General features: G+C 53.8%; 7 protein-coding genes across 7 annotated transcripts; 4 read left to right on the top strand and 3 right to left on the bottom strand.

Annotated features, from left to right (window-relative positions):
* Positions 1–344: 344 nt before the first annotated feature.
* Positions 345–1,773, bottom strand: BKA78DRAFT_253928 (uncharacterized protein; the record flags this gene model as incomplete). Its single annotated transcript, XM_066884858.1, has 2 exons — positions 345–1,223; positions 1,273–1,773. Coding segments are annotated over 2 exons (1,380 nt in total), but the record flags the coding sequence as incomplete, so codon positions are not given.
* A 1,320-nt stretch (positions 1,774–3,093) lies between these two features.
* BKA78DRAFT_164647 (nucleophile aminohydrolase) lies at positions 3,094–4,850 on the bottom strand. The gene is made up of 4 exons (XM_066883154.1): positions 4,524–4,850; positions 4,381–4,476; positions 3,601–4,333; positions 3,094–3,549 (listed from the first exon to the last, which is right to left on the bottom strand). The coding sequence occupies exons 1-4, from the start codon at positions 4,536–4,538 to the stop codon at positions 3,314–3,316; spliced, it is 1,080 nt and encodes a 359-aa protein (XP_066742669.1). The 5' UTR covers positions 4,539–4,850; the 3' UTR covers positions 3,094–3,313.
* Positions 4,851–5,163: 313 nt separating this feature from the next.
* On the top strand, positions 5,164–8,041 carry BKA78DRAFT_354337 (P-loop containing nucleoside triphosphate hydrolase protein; the record flags this gene model as incomplete). Its single annotated transcript, XM_066891714.1, has 3 exons — positions 5,164–5,482; positions 5,533–7,751; positions 7,799–8,041. 3 exons carry the CDS (start codon positions 5,164–5,166, stop codon positions 8,039–8,041), a joined length of 2,781 nt encoding a protein of 926 aa, XP_066742668.1.
* A 470-nt stretch (positions 8,042–8,511) lies between these two features.
* Positions 8,512–11,837, top strand: BKA78DRAFT_318788 (Cullin family-domain-containing protein). The gene is made up of 5 exons (XM_066888809.1): positions 8,512–9,458; positions 9,509–9,974; positions 10,027–11,082; positions 11,133–11,493; positions 11,570–11,837. Exons 1-5 carry the CDS (start codon positions 8,625–8,627, stop codon positions 11,628–11,630), a joined length of 2,778 nt encoding a protein of 925 aa, XP_066742667.1. The 5' UTR covers positions 8,512–8,624; the 3' UTR covers positions 11,631–11,837.
* A 45-nt stretch (positions 11,838–11,882) lies between these two features.
* BKA78DRAFT_164553 (uncharacterized protein) lies at positions 11,883–14,165 on the bottom strand. Its single transcript, XM_066883151.1, has 5 exons — positions 13,855–14,165; positions 13,630–13,792; positions 13,481–13,566; positions 12,913–13,364; positions 11,883–12,387 (listed from the first exon to the last, which is right to left on the bottom strand). The coding sequence occupies exons 1-5, from the start codon at positions 14,052–14,054 to the stop codon at positions 12,092–12,094; spliced, it is 1,197 nt and encodes a 398-aa protein (XP_066742666.1). The 5' UTR covers positions 14,055–14,165; the 3' UTR covers positions 11,883–12,091.
* A 456-nt stretch (positions 14,166–14,621) lies between these two features.
* BKA78DRAFT_164551 (uncharacterized protein) lies at positions 14,622–15,441 on the top strand. Its single transcript, XM_066883150.1, has one exon. It carries the CDS (start codon positions 14,714–14,716, stop codon positions 15,239–15,241), a length of 528 nt encoding a protein of 175 aa, XP_066742665.1. The 5' UTR covers positions 14,622–14,713; the 3' UTR covers positions 15,242–15,441.
* A 1,207-nt stretch (positions 15,442–16,648) lies between these two features.
* On the top strand, positions 16,649–19,051 carry BKA78DRAFT_284983 (putative carboxypeptidase S1). Its single transcript, XM_066885696.1, has 7 exons — positions 16,649–17,293; positions 17,350–17,474; positions 17,525–17,701; positions 17,753–18,247; positions 18,295–18,365; positions 18,420–18,615; positions 18,671–19,051. Exons 1-7 carry the CDS (start codon positions 16,995–16,997, stop codon positions 18,733–18,735), a joined length of 1,428 nt encoding a protein of 475 aa, XP_066742664.1. The 5' UTR covers positions 16,649–16,994; the 3' UTR covers positions 18,736–19,051.
* The last annotated feature ends 348 nt before the right edge of the window (positions 19,052–19,399 follow it).

The following is a 19,399-nucleotide window of genomic DNA, read 5'->3' as shown; positions in this document are numbered from 1 at the left end:
TCGATGGAAAATGCACAGTGAGATTTGGAATTTCGAAAAGTTTCCGCTGCTATATACGCCGTTGACGCGCCCTACGACAAGTGAGTCAGACGACAGAGCACTAGGGTGCCGATGCCGATTTTCGCAACAACTTGCCGATGCATCACCAGCATCTCCGCGGAGAGTAAGCCAAATAGGGTAAGATATCAACATTGAAGGCCGTGAAAACTGCTAACGCTCAAATGCAACGGAAAGAAATGCTCCGGGGGCTTTTGATGCCGAGCCTTTTGTTCAAACCCCCTCCATTAGAAATTTACAAGGAATACTATGCCGTCTCTTCATCTCTCCACGTGGACCACCTCAGCTTATGCGCCAATAGCCTGAGGGTTCCAGAACACGTTCTGGGGGTCGACCTGGCTCTTGATGCTGGCGAGACGGGGGTAGACGGAATCGCCATAGTACAAGTCGTGGGCTTCGGCAGCGGACAAGCTGGGGTCGACGTAGTTGAGGTAAGCCGTGAAGTCGGTGTTGGGCATGGCGCTCTCCATGGCATCGTTCAAGCCAGCGACCCAGTCCTCCGTGCCGCTGGGCAGGGTGGAACCGGCAGATGTGAAGGCATAGTGCTGCGCAACCCAAATTGCACCGCGGTCCGAGTAGGCGGCGAACGACGTATCCTTGGTATTGATCTGACTGTCGGGACCGCCATACAGGTTGATGATGCTGTACCATGAGGTGGGCGGGTTACTCGTGATCATATAATTGAAGTAGCTTTTCAGCGCGTCCAAAGTCAGGGGCGTGGTTTGAGGAACAACAACAGACTTGGCGAAGAAGTTGTCGTGAGCGTCGTAGCCTGTGGTAGGAGTCGTGAGAGTACCCTCGCCGCCGAGCGCCGTCAGGGAGTCGATCCATCCAAGAGCCTTGACACTGCTAGAAGAGGGCGTAGGCAGTCCACGAAGCAGCTCAGGGGCAATCTTGTTTTGGAAGTCGGCCTGGGTTCCAAAGTAAGTTCCGCTAATTGAGAAGCCTCCACCATCCATGTACATCCCAAATCCGAGGTTGCGGTCGACGACAGAGCTATTTTGCGCAAAGTCTTGGATGTGTGAGAAGTAGTTGGCCGACTTGGAAGCGTCCGAAAACATGTTGGGCAAGCTGTAGCTCCAGTTTATCACGGTAGTAGGTGCGGCGTGCGTCTGGAGGTAGAAAGTGGTAATTATACCAATCGAGTCAGCAGCACCACGGAGAGCCTATGTATCCAATTAGTATTTCTACTTGTAAAACGGATTGCAAACTTACCCAGTAGATATCCGGGTAGCTCGTCGGTGTTGCCTTGATCGCCGTTCCGTTTGCCAACACAACATCGAGTCCGACAATTTGGTCCATGGCAAGACCCCACGCACGGGAGCTGTAGCCGTAGCCACCGTGCGTAAAATGCCCGCCTATTCCAACCCCGGGGCAAGTACCGTGGGAAAGTGCGCGCTTGTTCTGGTTGTAAATGCCTTGGGCCAAATTACCCAGTCTCACGCCACCTCCGACCACTGCCACGTCGCCATTCAGCGAGATGTTTTGGAAGCTTTGCAGGTCAATCATCATGCTGCCATCCTTGCCACCAGAGCTAAAGGAAGCATAACTGTGGCCGCCGCTCTTGGCCTGTACCGAAATTTTGCTCTTGGCAGCGCAGACAACTGCATCAGAAACGTGCTGAACAGTGGTGGGGATGACGATGACGGCGGGAGTGTAAGCCAAGTGGAGATTGTAAGGCTTTGCGAGCTGCGCAAAGTTGGAGGAACCAGTAAAGCTAACAGGAACATTCTTTGCTCCCAAGCAGTCGGCCAGGCCGGTGGATGAAGGACTGGATGGGGTCGAAGTGGTGGACGATGGCTTGGACGTGGAGGACGGTTTTGACGTGGCAGATGAAGGTTTCGAGGATGAAGAAGCCGATGAACTGCATCCGAATCCAGTCTGACAGTTGTTGCAGTAGTCTGAGGTTGAGCCACACCAGCCATATGAGGAGCAACACTGGCCGAATGTTGATCCTTCGCATGTGAACCCGGTCTTACCTCCACAGCTGCCATCCGTGGAGATCTTGCCGGTTGCACCCACGACTGCCGAGGAAGAGGCTGCCTTGGAAGATGTCGTCGAGGAAGAAGTTGGCTTGGAAGTTGATGACGATGATTTTGAGGACACACCCCCTGTAGAGGACACACCCCCTGTAGAGGAAACCCCCCCTGTGCATTTGCCGTTGCCAGAAAAGGCTGACTTGCATCCAGTCCCGCAATGACCTGCGGTTGTTCCACACCAGCCGTACTGGGAGCAACAGCCCCCAAAAGAGGAGCCTGAACACGTGTAGCCTGTGCTACCACCACAAGTACCATCCGGCGAAGCTGTTATGGCATTAGTTGCAGCAGGGGCAGGAACGGCATTGCAAACAGCGGACAAGGCGCAAAGCGCCAGGACCGACCGAAGCATGGTGGTGTGTATGAGGAAGCTGAGAGACGAGCTGGAGGTCAAAGGCCGAGAGACGGGAGAGCTTGGTGAAGACAGCAAGAGTCAGGGAATCACGGATCTTTGTAGTCGAGAAATACAAACGAGGAAACGATCGAATTAGATTGACTAAGGGTCAATGTTGGAGCAGAGGCGCCGCAATGTCCAGGTCCAGACAGCGCGGACTCGTAGCAGGTCCGACAACACGAAGGCATGGCGGGCGTTGGACGACGCCAGGCAGCGGAGAGGACCGCCATCCAAGGAATTTTCGACAACGCTAACGGTGGCGGATGACATTGACATTGACATTTTGGTTGCGCAAAGCAGCTGAGAGGCCAGCCATAGGTCGGGGGCGGAGCTGGTGGGCGGATGAGGGCTGGCCGGGGGGTTTTTTCAGCACGACGTCGAGCCATGTGGACGACTTGGGCTAGCGGATTTTGGCCCAGAAGTACCCAGAAATAGACGTGACAAGCTTATATAGACGCTTGTTTGTGCATCGCATCGCATCTTGGATAGTGGCATGCTGCAGTGACCAAATCCTGCGCGCCCCTTTCGGTGTCGGTCTCGTATAACGCACCAGCGACGTTGTAAAAAGCGTGCGGCCCCCCGGCTGCCAGTGCCGAAAGAGGGACCAAGTCCCCGCGTGCTCGCCATCCAAGGGTTCAGCCCAGCGCCAGCCTTACGCTGGCGGCCGCCGCGGTCCGTCGTTAACCATCATTTCAAGCTGACATGCTCTACCGTGGCTCCACCGGCACGATCCTTTGAGATGCGCTTACACACTAGTTTGCTTTTCCTCGACGTCCTCGACCTTCAGCTTCTCCAGAACCACGATGCAACCTCATCAGCAATTTCTTCATCCGCATGCAAAGCATGCTGACGGAGTCCTGATTCCCGAGCTCTCGCGCGACATGGCTGGCGACATGGTCGTCTTGTCCGGGCCAGTAATCGTCTGTCCCTTCTTCACCGCCAGCTGCGACGACCGCTTGTGGGCTGGATCTGGGTTGTAATACTCGTCCTTGATGGGGTGAATCATGACCGTCTGCTTATGGATCGTCACAGATGAGTTGGTCGGCACAGTTACCCAATTGTCTGCCACTTTGTCAGCTCGTATACCACCGTGCCCATAAGATTGAAGCCCACCTCGCTCAAACGTCAGAGGCTCGCTTGCCACCAACACGATGTCTGCGCCCTTGTCCCTTCGTTCCATCTTGTAGTCCTTTGACTCTCCAGACTGCTGCTCTTTCCAGCTCGTACCGGACGAGAAGAAAAGACTTGCCGCCTCATCCGTTGTGCTGCTCACGTAGCGCGTACATACGACGCTCTGCCCGTCCGTAACGGCGAAATTGAGCAGACTTATCCTGTCCTTTTCGCTGACGTCTGCCGGCACGCTCTTGGTAAACTCGTTGATCCGTTCTATCGTCCTCGACATGGCCTTTCTCAGTACTGTGTGTCCAAATCCATTCTCGCCAACTTCCGTGTTTGGGGAGTAGCCCATCTTGTCCATGCAATCCAAAAACAGCGCAAAGCACCACTCGCTGTCGGTGCTCCCCTGGACGAAATTGAACCACTCATCCCCGAGCGATGTGGCCAGTCTTCTCTTGACATGATTCCATGCTCCCACTCCTCCATTGTGCATCCACATAAGACCCTTGTGCCGGAATGGATGGCAATTGCTATCCGAGAGGTTTCCGGATGTTGTGGCGCGAACGTGGGCAAAAATGAGGTTCGAGGTCGTTTTGGAAGCAAGGCGCTCTAGATTGATGCAATTCCACGCGGGAATAGTCGAGGTAAAGATGCAAGGCTCGGGGCCTAGGTCGGGAGACGTGTAGTATCCCACACCGAAACCATCGCCATTGTGCGGGCGGCGCGAGTCCTGTTCTACTTTAGGGGCGTTGGCCACAAATGGTCTTTGAAACTTACCAGACGAAGACGAGAGTCGTAAGACTGGGTAAGAATGGAATGCGTGGGGTCGAGAATGAGCTTGGAGAGAAGAATCTCGTCCTTGCCTTTGTAAACCTGTGTCGTGTGAGCTGCTGCCAATGCCGACGTGGAAATTCACTCACCAAAAATCTGCACATTGCGATTGAAAGGCTAGGCTGATCAAGTGAAGGGAGAGAGAGGAAGAGGGTGAGAGAAGGGGCGGAGGAGCAATGTTTCACGGTTTAAGGCGCATCTCAAGGGCTCGCCGAATGACTGGGTACTCTGAAATATCGCGATGACGCGATTGGCGCATGTGATCTGTGCAAGCGTTTGACGCGGCGATTGCCACTGCGCACGCGATCAGGTTTGCTGCGCGTACAAGAGGATAATGGATGCTTCTGGAGAGACTCTCGGCGAAGACGGCGGCAGAGGGGGCTAAATAGTTGTTCAACAAGTTCCCTTGAGAGGAGCGACGACCACAGAAACGACACCTCAGGACCTGTCCACTGTTTGCCCGAGTCAGAAAGGAGGTAGAAAGGCGACTTTTGTCCTGGCAGACTTCTCCACGTTATTTCGCGCGAGCTGTTTGGGAGGGAAGGATAAAGAAGCGCAACACGTGGATCCCTCCCGTCTTGATCGACGTCAGCCTCGAGAAGCTCCTCAGAGACCCCCGACCGTCACCGCACCGCAACCCTGCATCAACACCACCGCCTTCCACCCAACAACAACCCTTACCTATGCAAACGAGGAGCACGCAACTGCCTTGATATCGCTCTTGCAAGCATGAGCGGGAGGCTTCTGTCTGCGCGCTTAGCTCCTGCTGCCCGCCGCCTTGCTGCCTCCGCATTCACCCCACCTCGGAGGTTTACTCACTACCGTTCCACCAACGCTGGAGGTCTTTTGCGAACCGAATCTGGCCTGCGATTCTCACGACTACGATCATGGCCTCCTGGAGCATACGCGCTGCATAACGTCCCCGCCGTCCGCTCCATCTCCTTCATCCGCATCCTCCCCAGACTCTTTCAGAAGTTTGCTACTCTGGGCGCTGTTGGAGGGGCAACCATCGTCGGAGGGTTGGTTTACCTCCAAAACCAAGCGCAAAGTACGTCAAGTCTTTGAAGGGATTTGCAGTCTGCTGACGTGAAGCCACAGAGGGCGCCGACTATGCTATAGACCTATTATCACGAGGCAAGGATTTCGCAGGCAATACCTTTGGGACCGCATACACGAGTGCCGCCGACGTGGCCGATCAAATAAGACTTGGCTGGACAAAGACAAAGGAAGACATCGAAGTGCCGGAATGGCTTCGAAATATTTTGTCGGGTCAAGAAGGGGGTGAAGGTGGCTCTGGAGGACCCGAGGGCGAAGGCCCCAAACAGAGCGGAGCAGGTGCCGCCGCCACTGGTGCCGCTGGTGCTGCTGCCTTGGGATACGATGACAAGGGCGACGATGATCGATCAGAGGAACAAATCGCTCGAGACGACCAAATGATGATGCTCACCAAGAAAATGATTGAAATTCGGGGACTGCTGCAAACAGTTGGACAATCGGAACAATTAAATCTCCCCTCAATCGTCGTTATCGGATCACAGTCTTCTGGCAAGAGCTCGGTTCTGGAGGCCATTGTTGGTCATGAATTCCTACCAAAGGGTTCCAACATGGTCACGAGGAGACCCATTGAGTTGACGCTCGTCAATACTCCCGACGCACGCGCGGAGTACGGCGAATTTCCTGCTCTAGGACTGGGGAAGATTACCGACTTTTCTCAAATCCAAAGGACTCTGACCGACTTGAACCTGGCCGTCCCCACCGAACAATGCGTCACGGATGAACCGATTCAACTCCGCATCTACTCTCCCAACGTGCCTGATTTGTCGCTCATCGATTTGCCTGGCTACATCCAGGTTGTCGGAGAGGACCAGCCTGCTGAGCTCAAGGAGAAGATTGCCGAGCTGTGCGAAAAGTACATTCAGCCGCCAAACATCATCCTGGCCATCTCCGCTGCAGACGTAGACCTCGCGAACTCGACGGCCTTGCGCGCATCCAGGAAAGTGGATCCGCGAGGCGAGCGGACTATCGGAGTAATCACCAAGATGGATCTTGTCGATCCTGACAAGGGTCTCAGCATGTTAACCGACAAGAAATACCCCCTGCGCCTTGGTTATGTCGGCGTCGTGTGCCGCGTCCCCCAGAGCTCAGGGGTTCTTTTTGCTCGCGGCAGCGGCAACATTCAGAAGGCCGTGGCCAAAAACGAGAATGCCTTCTTTGGCGCTCATCCCTTGGAATTTGGCCCAGAATCCCACGTCGATGTTGGCATGAAAAACTTGCGCAAGAAGCTGATGTACGTGCTGGAAAACACCATGGCCTCCAGCTTGAAGACGACGAGCGAAGCTATCCAACGCGAACTCGCCGAGACTTCTTACGAGTTCAAGGTCCAGTACAACGACCGCCCGCTTAGCGCAGAGTCGTATCTTGCAGAAAGCCTCGATGCATTCAAGCACTCGTTCAAGGACTTTTGCGATCACTTTGGTAAACAGCAAGTCAGAGAGATGCTCAAGCACGAGCTGGACCAGCAGGTTCTCACGCTCCTGGCTCAGAGATATTGGAACAGGCCGTTTGATGATCTCTCTCAGCCTCTGCCAGAAATGGATCCTCTCGCCGATTTGCCCAAGGCGGATCCAGAGAACCCACTTTGGCATCTCAAGTTGGACGCCTCGGCCTCATCACTCACCAAGCTGGGTATCGGGCGCCTGGCGACCACGGTTGTTGCCAGTGCCTTGCAGGCTCACATTGACCGGTTGATTGCCAACTCCACCTTCGCGGCGCATCCTTTTGCAAGAAAGGCCATTACCGAAGCATCGACCTCGATTCTCAGGGAGCTCTCGTACGACATTAGTGATGAGTTGGAGATTTGCATCAAGCCGTACAAGTACCGGATCGAACTGGAAGACCACGAATGGGCCAAGGGCAGGGAAAACATTGCCCAGGTTCTCAAGGAAGAGCAGAGGATGTGTGATGACGCCTTCAAAAACATTGAAAACGAAGTTGGGGGCAGAAAGAAGTTGAGAGATGTCATGGCTTTCATCGACCGCGTCCGGAGCGGGCAGGTCCAGATTGAGGGCAGTGGCGTCGTCGGCGGCGCCGGCGGATTCAGTGCCGCGTTGCTGGAACGAGGACGCCAAGCCGTCTTTTTGCGCGATCGCGCTGATTTGATCAAGATGCGGATATTGGCCGTCAAGTCGAAGCAGTGTGCGAGCAAAAAGAACAAGTACTACTGCCCGGAGGTCTTTCTGGATGCGGTGGCGGACAAGCTGACGACAACGGCGGATTTGTTCCTGGACGCGGAGCTGCTTTCAAAATTCTACTATCTGGTGAGTCGAGACGCCCCAGTGTTGCATTTGATATCTAACTGGAGCAGTTCCCCCGGGAGCTTGAGGCCCGTCTTGGACGTAATCTTTCCCAGGCAGAGATTGAGCGATTTGCCCGTGAGGACCCCAAGGTCCGCCGCCATCTCGACGTCGTTCGCCGCAAGGAGCTGCTGGAGCACGTGCTCAAGGAGATGGAGTCGCTGCGTCAGCTGGAGGCGAGGGAAAAGCGCTACAACCCAAGAGCAGTCGCAAAGAGCAATAGCAGCAGCGGTCGTGGGTGGAGTTTGTTTTAAAAGCAATAGAGTCGAGGATGGGTGCATAGGTTACGGAATCATGCGTGTACCAAGGAACGGGTTGGCGTTTTGTTATAATGAATTGTCTCGCAAAGATACCAGATTGGTCGGGAGCATTGATGACCGGGGTCGCTTCGCTTCTTGTCAATGATGTTGGTCCATTGGGAGAGGACAAAGGATGCATTGGATATGGGTGCCACTCAGCGCGTAAGTAGCTAGTCATAGACGCAAACACTTCACTCGCAAGACTGGAAGAGGATACAAGTTAGCCGACAGATCTTCATTGGCAATAGAATGGTGGAGACCGGTGTATTTTGGATGAGAATTGCTTTTTCTTGGACGATATTTGGGAAGTGGTTTGAATGTGAGCAAAATGATGGGTAGCTTAACGCCGGCATAAATCCGATTGTAGGAGGGTCAACCTAACCTGGACCCGTGCTTGTCGCGTCATGGCGCAGTTCACTTTACGACAGCCAGTCTGCCCTGTAGCTCCACCCCGATTACCTTACTCCACATCTGACAGTCTCACTTTGCTATCTGCATCTGCACCCGGGACCTTCTGGTAGTGCAGAAGCATCCATCGATGCAGCCATCGGTCGAACCGACCCGGCCATCAGACACAGACGACTGCGATCCACCTACCTCTGCCGACCGCAAGCGCAAGCTCCACCACGTCCACCGCAGCGCCAACGAAGCCTCCAAAAGCACAAAACAGCAAACCATTTCCGACCTCTTCTCCACATCCCAAGCAAAGCACTCTTCACCGCCGTCCAAAGACGCCTCCGGGCACCCACAAATCGGCACAGTGTCTCCCCGAAGCAAGCGGCTCAAGCCCAACCCGCCGGCCGCATCGTCGGAGGCATCGCCACTGTCCCACCACGGCAGCGACGCGCCATCCGTGTCGCGCTCATCGACGACCTCGGCCCTCCCGCCCTCCAAAATGTACCATTTTCCAAGCTCGAGGACCAATGGCAGCGGCAACAACAACGGATCCACCTCCAATGTCGTCGATCTGACCGGGACACCGTCTCCGAGCCCATCGTCTCCAGGAGCCAAGATGCTGAGACCCAATTTCAATCCCAACGTGGGCGCGAAGCAGCTGGTGGTCAAGAACTTTAAGAAGAAACCGAGGGCGGATCCAAGGCAATACTTTGAACAGACTTGGAACACGTTACAGGATGCACTGTCCAAGATCTTCAATGGAGTCAAGATTGACTCGTTGGAGGTCATGTACCGTGGTGTGGAGAATGTCTGTAGACAAGGCTTTGCTCCTGAATTGTCTTCGAAGCTCAAGGAGAAGTGTCGGACGTACATGGAAACACAATTGAAGAAACCATTGCTCGACATGGCTGGAGGGGACGACGTCGAGGTATTGAAATCAGTGCTCGATGCTTGGAGAACATGGACAAATGAACAGGTAATGACTCTAGTTTTGGGAAGTGATGATGGTGTTGACACGATGTACAGGAAGACATTCGACGATGTTTCATGTTTCTTGACCGTTCATATCTCCTACCCAAGGGTGATACCCTCCAGGAACAAGCCTTTTCTCTCTTTCGCACAATCGTTTGTGAGGACAGCGTACTAAGACCAAAAATTGTCATGGGGGCTTGCGAGCTTGTACATGCCGACAGAAATCAACAGCAATTCGACAAGGACCTCTTCAAAGACACCATTTCCATGTTCCATGACCTCACGATATACACCAACATGTTTGAACCAAAGCTCTTGGAGCTTTCTCAACAATTCGTTTCGCAATGGGCTGCAAAGGCTAGCTCGGAGAAGGGTCTTGCAGACTACACAAAGAGCGTCTTTGCACTCATGGATAAGGAAATATCTCGCTGTGAGACCTTTGGCTTGGATTCAAGCACCAGGCGAGATCTTCTTGCTCTGCTAGAGCAACATCTCGTTGTGCAACAAGTAGACCGGCTCGGTATGCCCTTGCCAGCCCCTTGTCAAATCGCGATTCACTGACAAGTGTGCAGTCAATGAGAACGATGTTGCAGATCTCCTTGATCAAAATGCAGTCTCCGAGCTCGAGTCGGTCTACATGCTTCTCGACAGTCGTCGCCTAGGTGCCAAACTTCGGCCAGCCTTTGAAAAGTGGATTGACTTGACAGGCACAGCAATTGTGTTTGATGAAAAGGATCAAGATAACATGGTTGTCAAATTGCTCACTCTGAAGAAGCAACTTGACACCATTTGGCGGGTTTCTTTTCACCGTGACGTTGAGCTTGGCCATGGCTTGCGCGAGTCGTTTGAGGCTTTCATCAACAAGTCCAAGAAGACCAACGCAACATGGAACACCGATAACTCGAAGCCTGGGGAGATGATTGCAAAATACGTCGACATGCTGCTCCGTGGTGGTGCCAAAGCCATACCGGCCCAGCTTTCTGCCGTCAACTCTATCGAGGCTGAGCGGGATGAGAATGAAGACGTCTTCGACGAAGACGCCGAGATCAACAGCCAGCTGGACCAGGTGCTCGACTTGTTCCGTTTCGTCCACGGAAAGGCTGTCTTTGAGGCTTTTTACAAAAAGGACCTTGCTCGGCGTCTCCTGATGGGCCGCAGTGCCAGCGCAGATGCCGAGCGCAGCATGCTTGCCCGCCTCAAGACAGAATGTGGTGCTGGATTCACCCAGAATCTTGAGCAAATGTTTAAAGATATTGAGCTTGCCCGAGAGGAAATGTCATCATACAAGTCGCTGCTCGAGGAGCGCGGCGAAAAGCCCTCGGTCGACTTGTCGGTGAATATTCTCTCCGCATCATCTTGGCCCACCTACCCAGACGTTCCGGTCATTGTTCCCCCTGAGATTCAACAGGCGTTGGACAAATTTACCGTTCATTACAAGGGCAAGCATTCGGGAAGGAAATTGGACTGGAAACATGCCCTCGCCCATTGTCAGATCAAGGCGACATTCCCCAAGGGAAACAAGGAGCTGGTCGTCAGCGGCTTTCAGGCAATTGTCTTGCTTCTGTTCAACAATGTCAAGACGGGCGAGCACCTGAGTTATGAGTTCCTCAAGGCCGAGACTGGATTGCGTAAGTCTTGTCGTATTTGCAGTCTCGTCTGAAAGGCTAACACCATCCAGCTGAGCCCGAGCTCAAACGAACACTGCAGTCGCTCGCCTGCGCCAAGCTGCGCCCCTTGACCAAGCACCCCAAGGGCCGCGACATCAACCCGGATGACAAGTTTACCTACAACGCGGCCTTTACCCACGACAAGTACCGCCTCAAGGTGAACCAGGTGCAGCTCAAAGAGACGAAGGAGGAGAACAAGGAGACGCACGAGCGCGTCGCCGCCGACCGCAACTTTGAGACCCAGGCGGCGATTGTGCGCATCATGAAGAGCCGCAAGCGCATCGGCCACGCCGAGCTGGTCGCCGAGGTCATCAACGCGACAAAGAAGCGCGGCGTGCTGAGTGTGCAGGACATTAAGAAGAACATTGACAGGTACGTTGCGCTTGCTACTATCTTTCCACCCTTGCAAAAGGAATTCAAGCAACTGTGGCTAACGCTTGGAGTCTAGGCTGGTTGACAAGGACTACATGGAGCGCGAGGAGAACAACGAATACAGCTACATTGCGTAGAAAGAGAGAGAGGGAAAAGAAGCGTCTGAGTGGCGTTGTGCGAATGTGCAGAATGCGCGTCGTGTCGGTAAGACGGAATGATGATGTTACTGCTAATCCAAACTTGGCCGGGCTCTTGAGGTTTTGGATGGACGGACGGACGGACGGACGGAAGGACGGGTTTGCGCTCGGTCCATACGTAGAGCCTTTGAAATTGATGAAAATAAAGATGCTTTTCGTTCGCGAACTGCTTCATGCGTTGACAGGGTGAGATAAGTGGATTACGTTCAATTTTTATACGCCGTTTGTACGTCTATTATAGCGACAGGAAGAGTCGGGTATGCCCATGTGCTACGAAACGCCTCGCCACGCTACGCCTCGCTCGTGCCAGAGTCAGTATTACCATCAAGAAGATGCAGTCCGCCGATTAGTCAAGCAAGTCAAAACTTCCTCCCTCTCCCCCCTTTCTCCCTCTTGACGCCTCACTCATACACATAGCAGAAGCCGCCCTCGGTCGTGCTCATGACATCCTTCAACAGCCGCACCTCGCCATGCTGCGAGCCCGCCCAGCCCAAGTTCATCGGGTCCTCGTAGGTGGCGTTGGGGCTGGGCGGCTCGTTCAGGAAGGTGCGCGTGCCCGAGATGGCCGTCGGCCCGGAGCAGCGCGACGACGGGTGCTGCTGCTGCCAGATCCACCACGTGCGGTCGATGTTGGCGTGGTGCAGGTAGAACGCTGGGTCGCCGGGCGAGACGAAGAAGTCGCGGCCTGGGTCTCCGCCTGCGCTTATATTAGCGGTGTTTTGGGAAGGGTGACGGAATAGGGGGGTTGGGTGTGGTTGAGGGAGGCGTGTTTGGGGTAGATGAGCAGAGAAGCGAGAGTGCAGCGATGACAGGCAGGTGAGGTGAGATGTGATGGATGACAGAGAGGTTATGTGGTGACGGTGGTGGTAATGGTGGTGCTCGTGGTTGCGGAGTGAAAGTGTGTGGTGGTGCCGTCAGCGGAGACCAAGTGACACCGCAGACGCAATGTCATGTCCCCGTGGCCTGGACTTGGTACTTGGATGACGAGGTGCAGTGCAGAGCGCTGCAAGCGTGCTTGCTTGCGCCATGCTGCTTGCAGTCCCGTCTCATCCTACCGCATCCTCCGCCATTTCATCTGCCGCTGGACCGCGCTGCGCCACTCACAACAAATCGCCACCAAGACTACGCTCTACAAGCGCTTGTTGGGGCCAAGTGGGTCATTGCAGAAGAAAAAAAGAAAGAAAGAAGCCGGAGAAGGGGGTTGAAGAAGCAGCACTCTTACCTAAAGCGTAATGACCACCACCGTGAACCCCAAGATCTCCAACTCCGCCCTGCATCGTCGTCTGGAATTCGTTCATATCTTTGCTCTCCGAAATAAGCGTCCTGACACTGGTCTCATTCGCAAAGCGCTTCACGCTATCATCGGTCAAATCCCGCTTAAAGCAGCGCGGATTCCATTCGAATTTCTTGTCTGTGGATCCGATACTGCTCCCGTTATCGGAAGCGCTTCGCACTGTCAGCGCTATGGGTCCTAGGTTCACTTGGTAGTCCTTGAAGGGGCCTGTCTTGACACAGCCGCCACCAGTACCGTCGGGGAGATCGACTCCATTGACGTCGATGTGCGTCCCGTTGGATGGGATATATTCGCCGTTCCCGCTAAGCGAGGTTGCACTTCCGTCGAAGATGGGTGACTTCTCGAGGCCAGTCTCGGCTGTTTTGGCCCAGTCCCAGTAACTGGAAAGCTTGTTAGCATTCGCTGCTATAAGGTGACATGCTCCCGGTTGGGCAATGTGCATGGCAATGTCGTGCACAGTGCGGGGGACGCGGAGAGCATGTGAAGAGTAACTGACGGCTGATAGCCCTTGTAGCCACATTCGTCGCGGAGCGCCTTTTCGTACTCCCAGACAAACCAGCGGTGCCAGAGGAGGAAGGAGGCCTAAAGCGTGGAGGTGGTCAGATCATGCAAGTCTTGCTGCCAGGCGGGTTTCTCGGCACTTACCGTTTGATGTACCGCATAAGTTTGGTTAATGTGGGTCGTTATAAAGTCATCAAAACGTGACTTGGCTCCTGGGACGAGCTCTGACGGCGTGTTTGCTTTTTTGCTCTGCAGACAAAGGACTGCATTGGTGTAATCGATGCGTTGTTCAGCTGAAAGAGCACCCCTGAAAATAATTAGCCACATGTCTGCCTGAAGATTTGTACTCGAGGCGAAAAATTGGCTCACCATTCTTTGCGGACAACAAGCTTGTCTGGTGAGCACTCCCCATTTGATGGGATGCTTGCCTTGGCAACATTCAAAGCGTTGGAGGCAAAGTCTGCCACCGAGGTGACCGAAGAATTGAACGAGGTAAATCTTCTTGTTGGAGAAGAGTGGGATATCCCAGCGAAGATGATGGCGACTTCCAAAAGATGGGAGAAAAACATGGTGACCAGCTTGGTGATGTTTGGCCAGGTGCCGTGAAGATGCTGAAAAACTGCAAAGAACTGGATCAACACATGGAATGGAAGTCAAGACACCGAGCAATGCATGAGCCAGGAAACAGAGTCATCGAGTCCTGAGTATTTATATGAGCTAAGAAGCTGTCTGTTCTAATCATATCGATATCTTGCAGCCTGAAGGATGTAGCTGCCGCTCACTTCACCGGCTCCGCAGGCTGAGGACCAAGAAATCGATCACGTCAGGTGCAAGTTCGGGTCGTTTTTTTGAGGTTGTACATCTTTGCCACAAAAGGGTCCTTCCAAGAATTATGCGAGTAGTAGCTCAGCGCAAGCGTGTGCTCAAAGGAGGAACGAACTTGCAGCATGCATAGGGCAGACTGGATCTGGTTGTACCATCGCTTACATTCCCGAGTGATTGGGCAAACGTGCAGCTGGTGGCTTTTCGTGGGGCCAATGCACATGTCGACGGTGTCGTAGACGTTCTCCACACCTTCAAGGGGGCGAAGTCGACCGCTGTCTTCTGCGGCCCCTCGAATTCTCCGACGACATGGAGCTGGATAACACGCATTGTTGGCAGGTGTGGCGGCATTATGGAATGCATAGAAGCTTTTCCAAGTAAGCGTGACTGCTTCAAAGAGTATTAAATGCCGTTTGATCTGCAAGAGCTTAGCGGTAGAATTGATGTGAGGAATACATGCCTTGAATGGCTGACTGAGCTTGCAGGCATGCTGCGGGGCGGCTACTGGGCCATGGCAGCCGTGAGGCTCATCGCGTCAAGCCATTGTCATGGTACATTCGGCTATGCTCAAGCGGCTGCCAACCATACACCACCACGGCGCAGCCGTCGGCCGAGCAGCAATCCAGCGACAGCCGAACCCGTGTGCGGAGCCGGTGCTGCGGTCTGTCCGAGTGGCCCATCGGCAGCCTTTTTCCCCGGCTGCAACAATCCACATGATGCTGCATACCACTTACCTTTGTCGTCAGCTGCGGAGAGGTTTGTTTTCATGGAGGTCAGGATGCAGAGAATGACCATCTCATGGCCTCACAGATTGTCGGTGCATAGCGAGAATATGCGTGGTCAGAAGTCTGACGTACTGAAGAGAAAAATGGTTTTCGTGTTCGGGACCGAGAAATGTCGATTCATAGTAGAAATTCGTCGTTGTGCGTCTTGATTTCCTAACTTGTCTCCCTGGAGCTGTCAAGTTCGAGTAATCGACTCTCCGTTTTGGGAAATATGTCGCACAAGATGTGAAACTTTCCGGAGGCAGAAGCAGAAAGCTTTGGGATCGCCAAGCTGCATGCATGCTTCGAGTTTGTCGACATTTCATGTTGTGTCTGCCCAGCCTTGCCCAGACGAATATTGTTAGTTTTTCCAAGAATCTGACCAAGCGATACGGACAAATGTCGAACGACTGTTTGGTGAGATTGGGGGTTCAGGAAAGCCTTTGGCAGAGCTCTAGGCAGAGAGCTCGCCAGCCTTGAAGCTTACGAAGACCACGTACCTGAATATCACACGTTTTGCGAGATGCAAATCATGCTGAGCGCTCGGCAAAAGTTCCAAAAATACTTGGGCAAGTTCGCGACATCAGCCTTGTCTTGTTCTTGACACATTTTCGTGGTCCTGTCTTTTTTGGAGTACATTTGGATATTGGTGACGACATTTTGCTTGCTGCGATCCAATCCAATGGAACTCCCGAATATGGGCAAGGGCATCGATATCAGCTAATATCGAAAGGCGGTGGACGACCCACTGTAGAGGGTTTGTATGATGTGCAGGACCACCGCATCTTTGTTTCGCAGTCGAGGCAGTCCCGAGAAATGCAAGGGATTTTTGTTCTTTGGAATTTGTTTCACTCTGCGACTCCAATGAGTGCTCCAGATCCGAAAATTGCGTGATGATTCACGCTGGAAGCCCTCTCAATCCGGCAAACAGGAGAGGAACGGATGCAACTCGGCTTCGCAACGTGGAGAAATGGCGATGCCGAGTGTGACAGGTGCAACGCGGGACGCAGAAGTCGAGGTGGAACGCGCGGCTTGCCACAATTCCACATGCCACGAGAATATCCATGGGCAGACTGGCGCTGGCTACGGCGGTTGAGGACAGCGGTTGGCGTCGATTTGACAGGACGAGGTCGAGCCTCGAGCTCGTACAGCTGAATTGATGAGTACTACGTGTCCCCTGGTGCTCAAGGTTTGTTCAAAGTGCGGCAGCGCTCGCGTCAAGGTGTTTTGTTTTGTTGTTTGGTGCGAAGGCTGAAAACGTGGCGCGGGGGCGAGGACGGGTGCTTCTGGCGGGTAGCAGCCGCTCGACTTCTAGCCGTCACCGACCAACGACGAACAAGGGCCCGTGAGAAACTTCAGCTCTCGACATGGACGACGGCAATGATGAAGATGGTAGGTGTGGAGGAATGGTTCAGTTGGGCTTCACGTGGACGGCGAGTCGTCCGGAGGCCAAGGCGGATGAGGCAGGTCGCCTGCTAGCGACGGCAGCCACCTGCCACCTCTTATCGCAGGCGCTCCACAAGGACGACGGCGTTGGATCACCTTGTGCCCCTGAATCCAGGCCCCCACAGCGACCGCTCGTCTGACTTGCTGCGCATGATTGGACTCGGTGCCGCCCAGGATCGCGGCCCGCAAACACTACTGCCAACAAGATGCACCGTTCATTCGTTGCTTGGCCGCTAAGGCCGTTGACACCCCCACAACATGACCTTGACAGTAGTTGGAGAAAAGATGGGCCTTCCTGTTACAAGCTCGCTCCTTGCTTTCCTTTGCCCTCACCTGCTCCTCATGGCATAGCACTGCCGTCTCGCAGATCATACGCCTGGCTGGCCTGGTGTCGAATCGGACCTCACATTTCCTATTTAACTGCCTGCCTTGACGTTCTTTCCTTGTTCCTGCGTGACCGCTCGTCTCCATCCAAAAATGAGGTTCAACTTTGTTGCTCCGGCCTTGGCCTTGGTCCCTGGCCTGGCTTTGGCTGCCCCCTCCTCCCACCTCCAGAACAAGCGCTCCACCGTGGTCAAGGAGGGCATCAAGTACAATGTTTTTGAGCATGCCGCCACTGGGGCGAAGCTGGAATTTGTCAACAACTCGGGCATCTGCGAAACGACTCCGGGCGTCAACCAATACTCGGGCTATCTCAGCGTCGGTGAAAACATGAACATGTGGTTTTGGTTCTTTGAGGCCCGTAACAGTCCCTCGACGGCGCCACTCTCAGCGTGGTATGTGGTTCCACGACGAAGCCGAAATACAAGATATACTCATGGAATCGACCCAGGTTCAACGGCGGTCCTGGCTGCAGTAGCATGATTGGGCTATTTCAGGAGAACGGTCCTTGCCATTTCGTCAACGGCAGCACCGAGCCAACGCTGAACGAGTACAGCTTCAACGAGTACGCCAATAGTAAGATTTTGTCGCAGGGGAAAAGGAGAAATTGCACTAAGACTTGAAAGTGATTTACATTGATCAACCAATCGGTGTTGGTTTCTCGTACGGTAACGACGAGGTCACTTCCACGTACACTGCGGCGCCCTACGTGTGGAAACTGCTCCAAGCCTTTTTCGACCAGTTCCCTCAATACGAGAGTAGAGATTTTGCCATCTTTACAGAATCGTATGGTGGCCATTACGGTAAGTGACAGCTTTTCTTATTTTATGATCTCGTCGACTAACATTTCATAGGTCCTGAATTTGCGTCCTACATCCTGGACCAGAACAAGGGAATCAGCAACGGCTCCGTGACAGGAGAGAAAATCAACCTTGTTGCCCTTGGAGTGAACAACGGCTGGATCGACGCCGGTATCCAAGAAAAGGCGTACATTGATTTTGCCGTCAACAACACGTACAAGCAGATTCTCAGCTCCAGCGAGGCGCAGTCGTACTACAGTGCCTACAAGAACAAGTGCTTGCCCGCAGTCCAGCAGTGCGAGAGCTCCGGCACCAACGACGATTGTATCAACGCCGACAACGTGTGCTACGACTCCATCGAGGGCCCGATTAGTGAAGCTGCAGACTTCAACGTCTATGATGTCCGTCTGTCCGCAGACGCCGTTGATCCTCCTGAGACCTACGCAGACTACCTCGCACGTGCCGACGTCAAGAAGAAGATTGGTGCCAAGTCGAACTACTCGGAGTGCCCCGACGCTGCGTATTACAAGTTTTCGAGCACGGGCGACAGTATGTCATTACCCCATCTTTGGAAAGGACTTTACTGACAGCGCCAGACCCTCGCTCATTTGTCCCTGAGTTGGAAGCTGTGATCCAAGCAGGCATCAGCACTATTGTCTGGGCAGGTGTAAGTAGAAATTTCAAAAGTTGCAAGTGCTGGTACTGAAAATTCCGTGCACAGGACGCCGATTGGATTTGCAACTGGCAAGGCAATTACGATGTTGCGCAGACGCTCGACTTTTCTGGCGCAGACACCTACCGCAGCGCATCGCTCGAGCCCTACACGGTAAACGGTGTCGCCAAAGGCACATTCAAGACCGTTAACAACTTCTCGTTCATGCGCGTGTATGAGGCTGGACATGAGGTTCCGTATTACCGTAAGTCCCCCATCGCGCGCCCCTGACTCCAAAATGCTGACTTTACGTGTCGCAGAGCCCGAAGCCGCCCTGCAAGTCTTCAAGCAAATCATCAGCGAAGGCAAAATCTCGTCGACTTGATTTTTGCAGTGCGCGCCGGTAACTTGGGATATGGGTTTGGTTGTGAGACGAAAGGAGGACCAAAAGGGGAGCGTGGAGATGGCTGCGGCATCCAAACAGGCCACCCATGACGTCCCACGACGCTGCAAGCACGTAATAATACCCTACGATGATTGACGGACCCTCCCGACTATTATTATATTGTTTCCTCGTGTTTGCGGACCCTGGTGATGGTGCGTTGGGCTTCCTCTTAAGCTTAAATTTAAGCATTTAAGCTTCGGGAGCTTAGGTGGATTTTCCTTGCACATTGTTGTACTTGTGCCTTCGCTGTCGCAACACCCCGACCTCCTGACACCAGCCATTCACTGTGCCTACTTCTGGTTTCTCACATTTCGGCATCTGATGTTTAGTCTGTGGAAGAGTCGCTGACTGCCACTTTTCTGCCGACACTGCTACTAACCTGCATCCCGAACATCCCGTCCCGGTCCCGGTCCTGGTCCCGGTTTGCAGCGACAACTCCACCCCACTAGCCCCTTCGATCTGAAAACCCAATACTTCGGCATGACTATCGCGCACATGAAAGCTACATACAGCCGAGAGACCACCGATGCAAGTGGTCGTCGCAAGCTCCGAGATCGGGGGCCGACGAGCGGAGATGAAGCTGCAGACGAAGATCGAAAAACAG

The sequence above is a fragment of the Phyllosticta capitalensis genome (genome assembly GCF_038381095.1).
Source record: "Phyllosticta capitalensis strain CBS 128856 chromosome Unknown BKA78scaffold_7, whole genome shotgun sequence".
Lineage (NCBI taxonomy): Eukaryota > Fungi > Ascomycota > Dothideomycetes > Botryosphaeriales > Phyllostictaceae > Phyllosticta > Phyllosticta capitalensis.
Note: the sequence above shows the minus strand (reverse complement) of the source record. Positions and strands in the feature narration are given on the sequence as shown.

Bases quoted from the DNA above. Each gene is read 5' to 3' on its own strand.
- BKA78DRAFT_284983 (XM_066885696.1), top strand. From the start codon at position 16,995: ATGAGGTTCAACTTTGTTGCTCCGGCCTTGGCCTTGGTCCCTGGCCTG. The intron at 18,248-18,294 runs GTATGTCATTAC...TGACAGCGCCAG, and splicing joins GTTTTCGAGCACGGGCGACA to ACCCTCGCTCATTTGTCCCT. The intron at 18,616-18,670 runs GTAAGTCCCCCA...TACGTGTCGCAG, and splicing joins ACATGAGGTTCCGTATTACC to AGCCCGAAGCCGCCCTGCAA.
- BKA78DRAFT_318788 (XM_066888809.1), top strand. From the start codon at position 8,625: ATGCAGCCATCGGTCGAACCGACCCGGCCATCAGACACAGACGACTGC. The intron at 9,975-10,026 runs GTATGCCCTTGC...ACAAGTGTGCAG, and splicing joins GCAACAAGTAGACCGGCTCG to TCAATGAGAACGATGTTGCA. The intron at 11,494-11,569 runs GTACGTTGCGCT...CTTGGAGTCTAG, and splicing joins ATTAAGAAGAACATTGACAG to GCTGGTTGACAAGGACTACA.
- BKA78DRAFT_164551 (XM_066883150.1), top strand. From the start codon at position 14,714: ATGCCGTTTGATCTGCAAGAGCTTAGCGGTAGAATTGATGTGAGGAAT.
- BKA78DRAFT_164647 (XM_066883154.1), bottom strand. The intron at 4,334-4,380 runs GTAAGTTTCAAA...AAAGTAGAACAG, and splicing joins ACGACTCTCGTCTTCGTCTG to GACTCGCGCCGCCCGCACAA. The intron at 3,550-3,600 runs GTGGGCTTCAAT...ACAAAGTGGCAG, and splicing joins GCCTCTGACGTTTGAGCGAG to ACAATTGGGTAACTGTGCCG.
- BKA78DRAFT_164553 (XM_066883151.1), bottom strand. From the start codon at position 14,054: ATGTTTTTCTCCCATCTTTTGGAAGTCGCCATCATCTTCGCTGGGATA. The intron at 13,567-13,629 runs GTAAGTGCCGAG...TCCACGCTTTAG, and splicing joins CTTATGCGGTACATCAAACG to GCCTCCTTCCTCCTCTGGCA. The intron at 13,365-13,480 runs GTCAGTTACTCT...CAAGCTTTCCAG, and splicing joins GGCTACAAGGGCTATCAGCC to TTACTGGGACTGGGCCAAAA.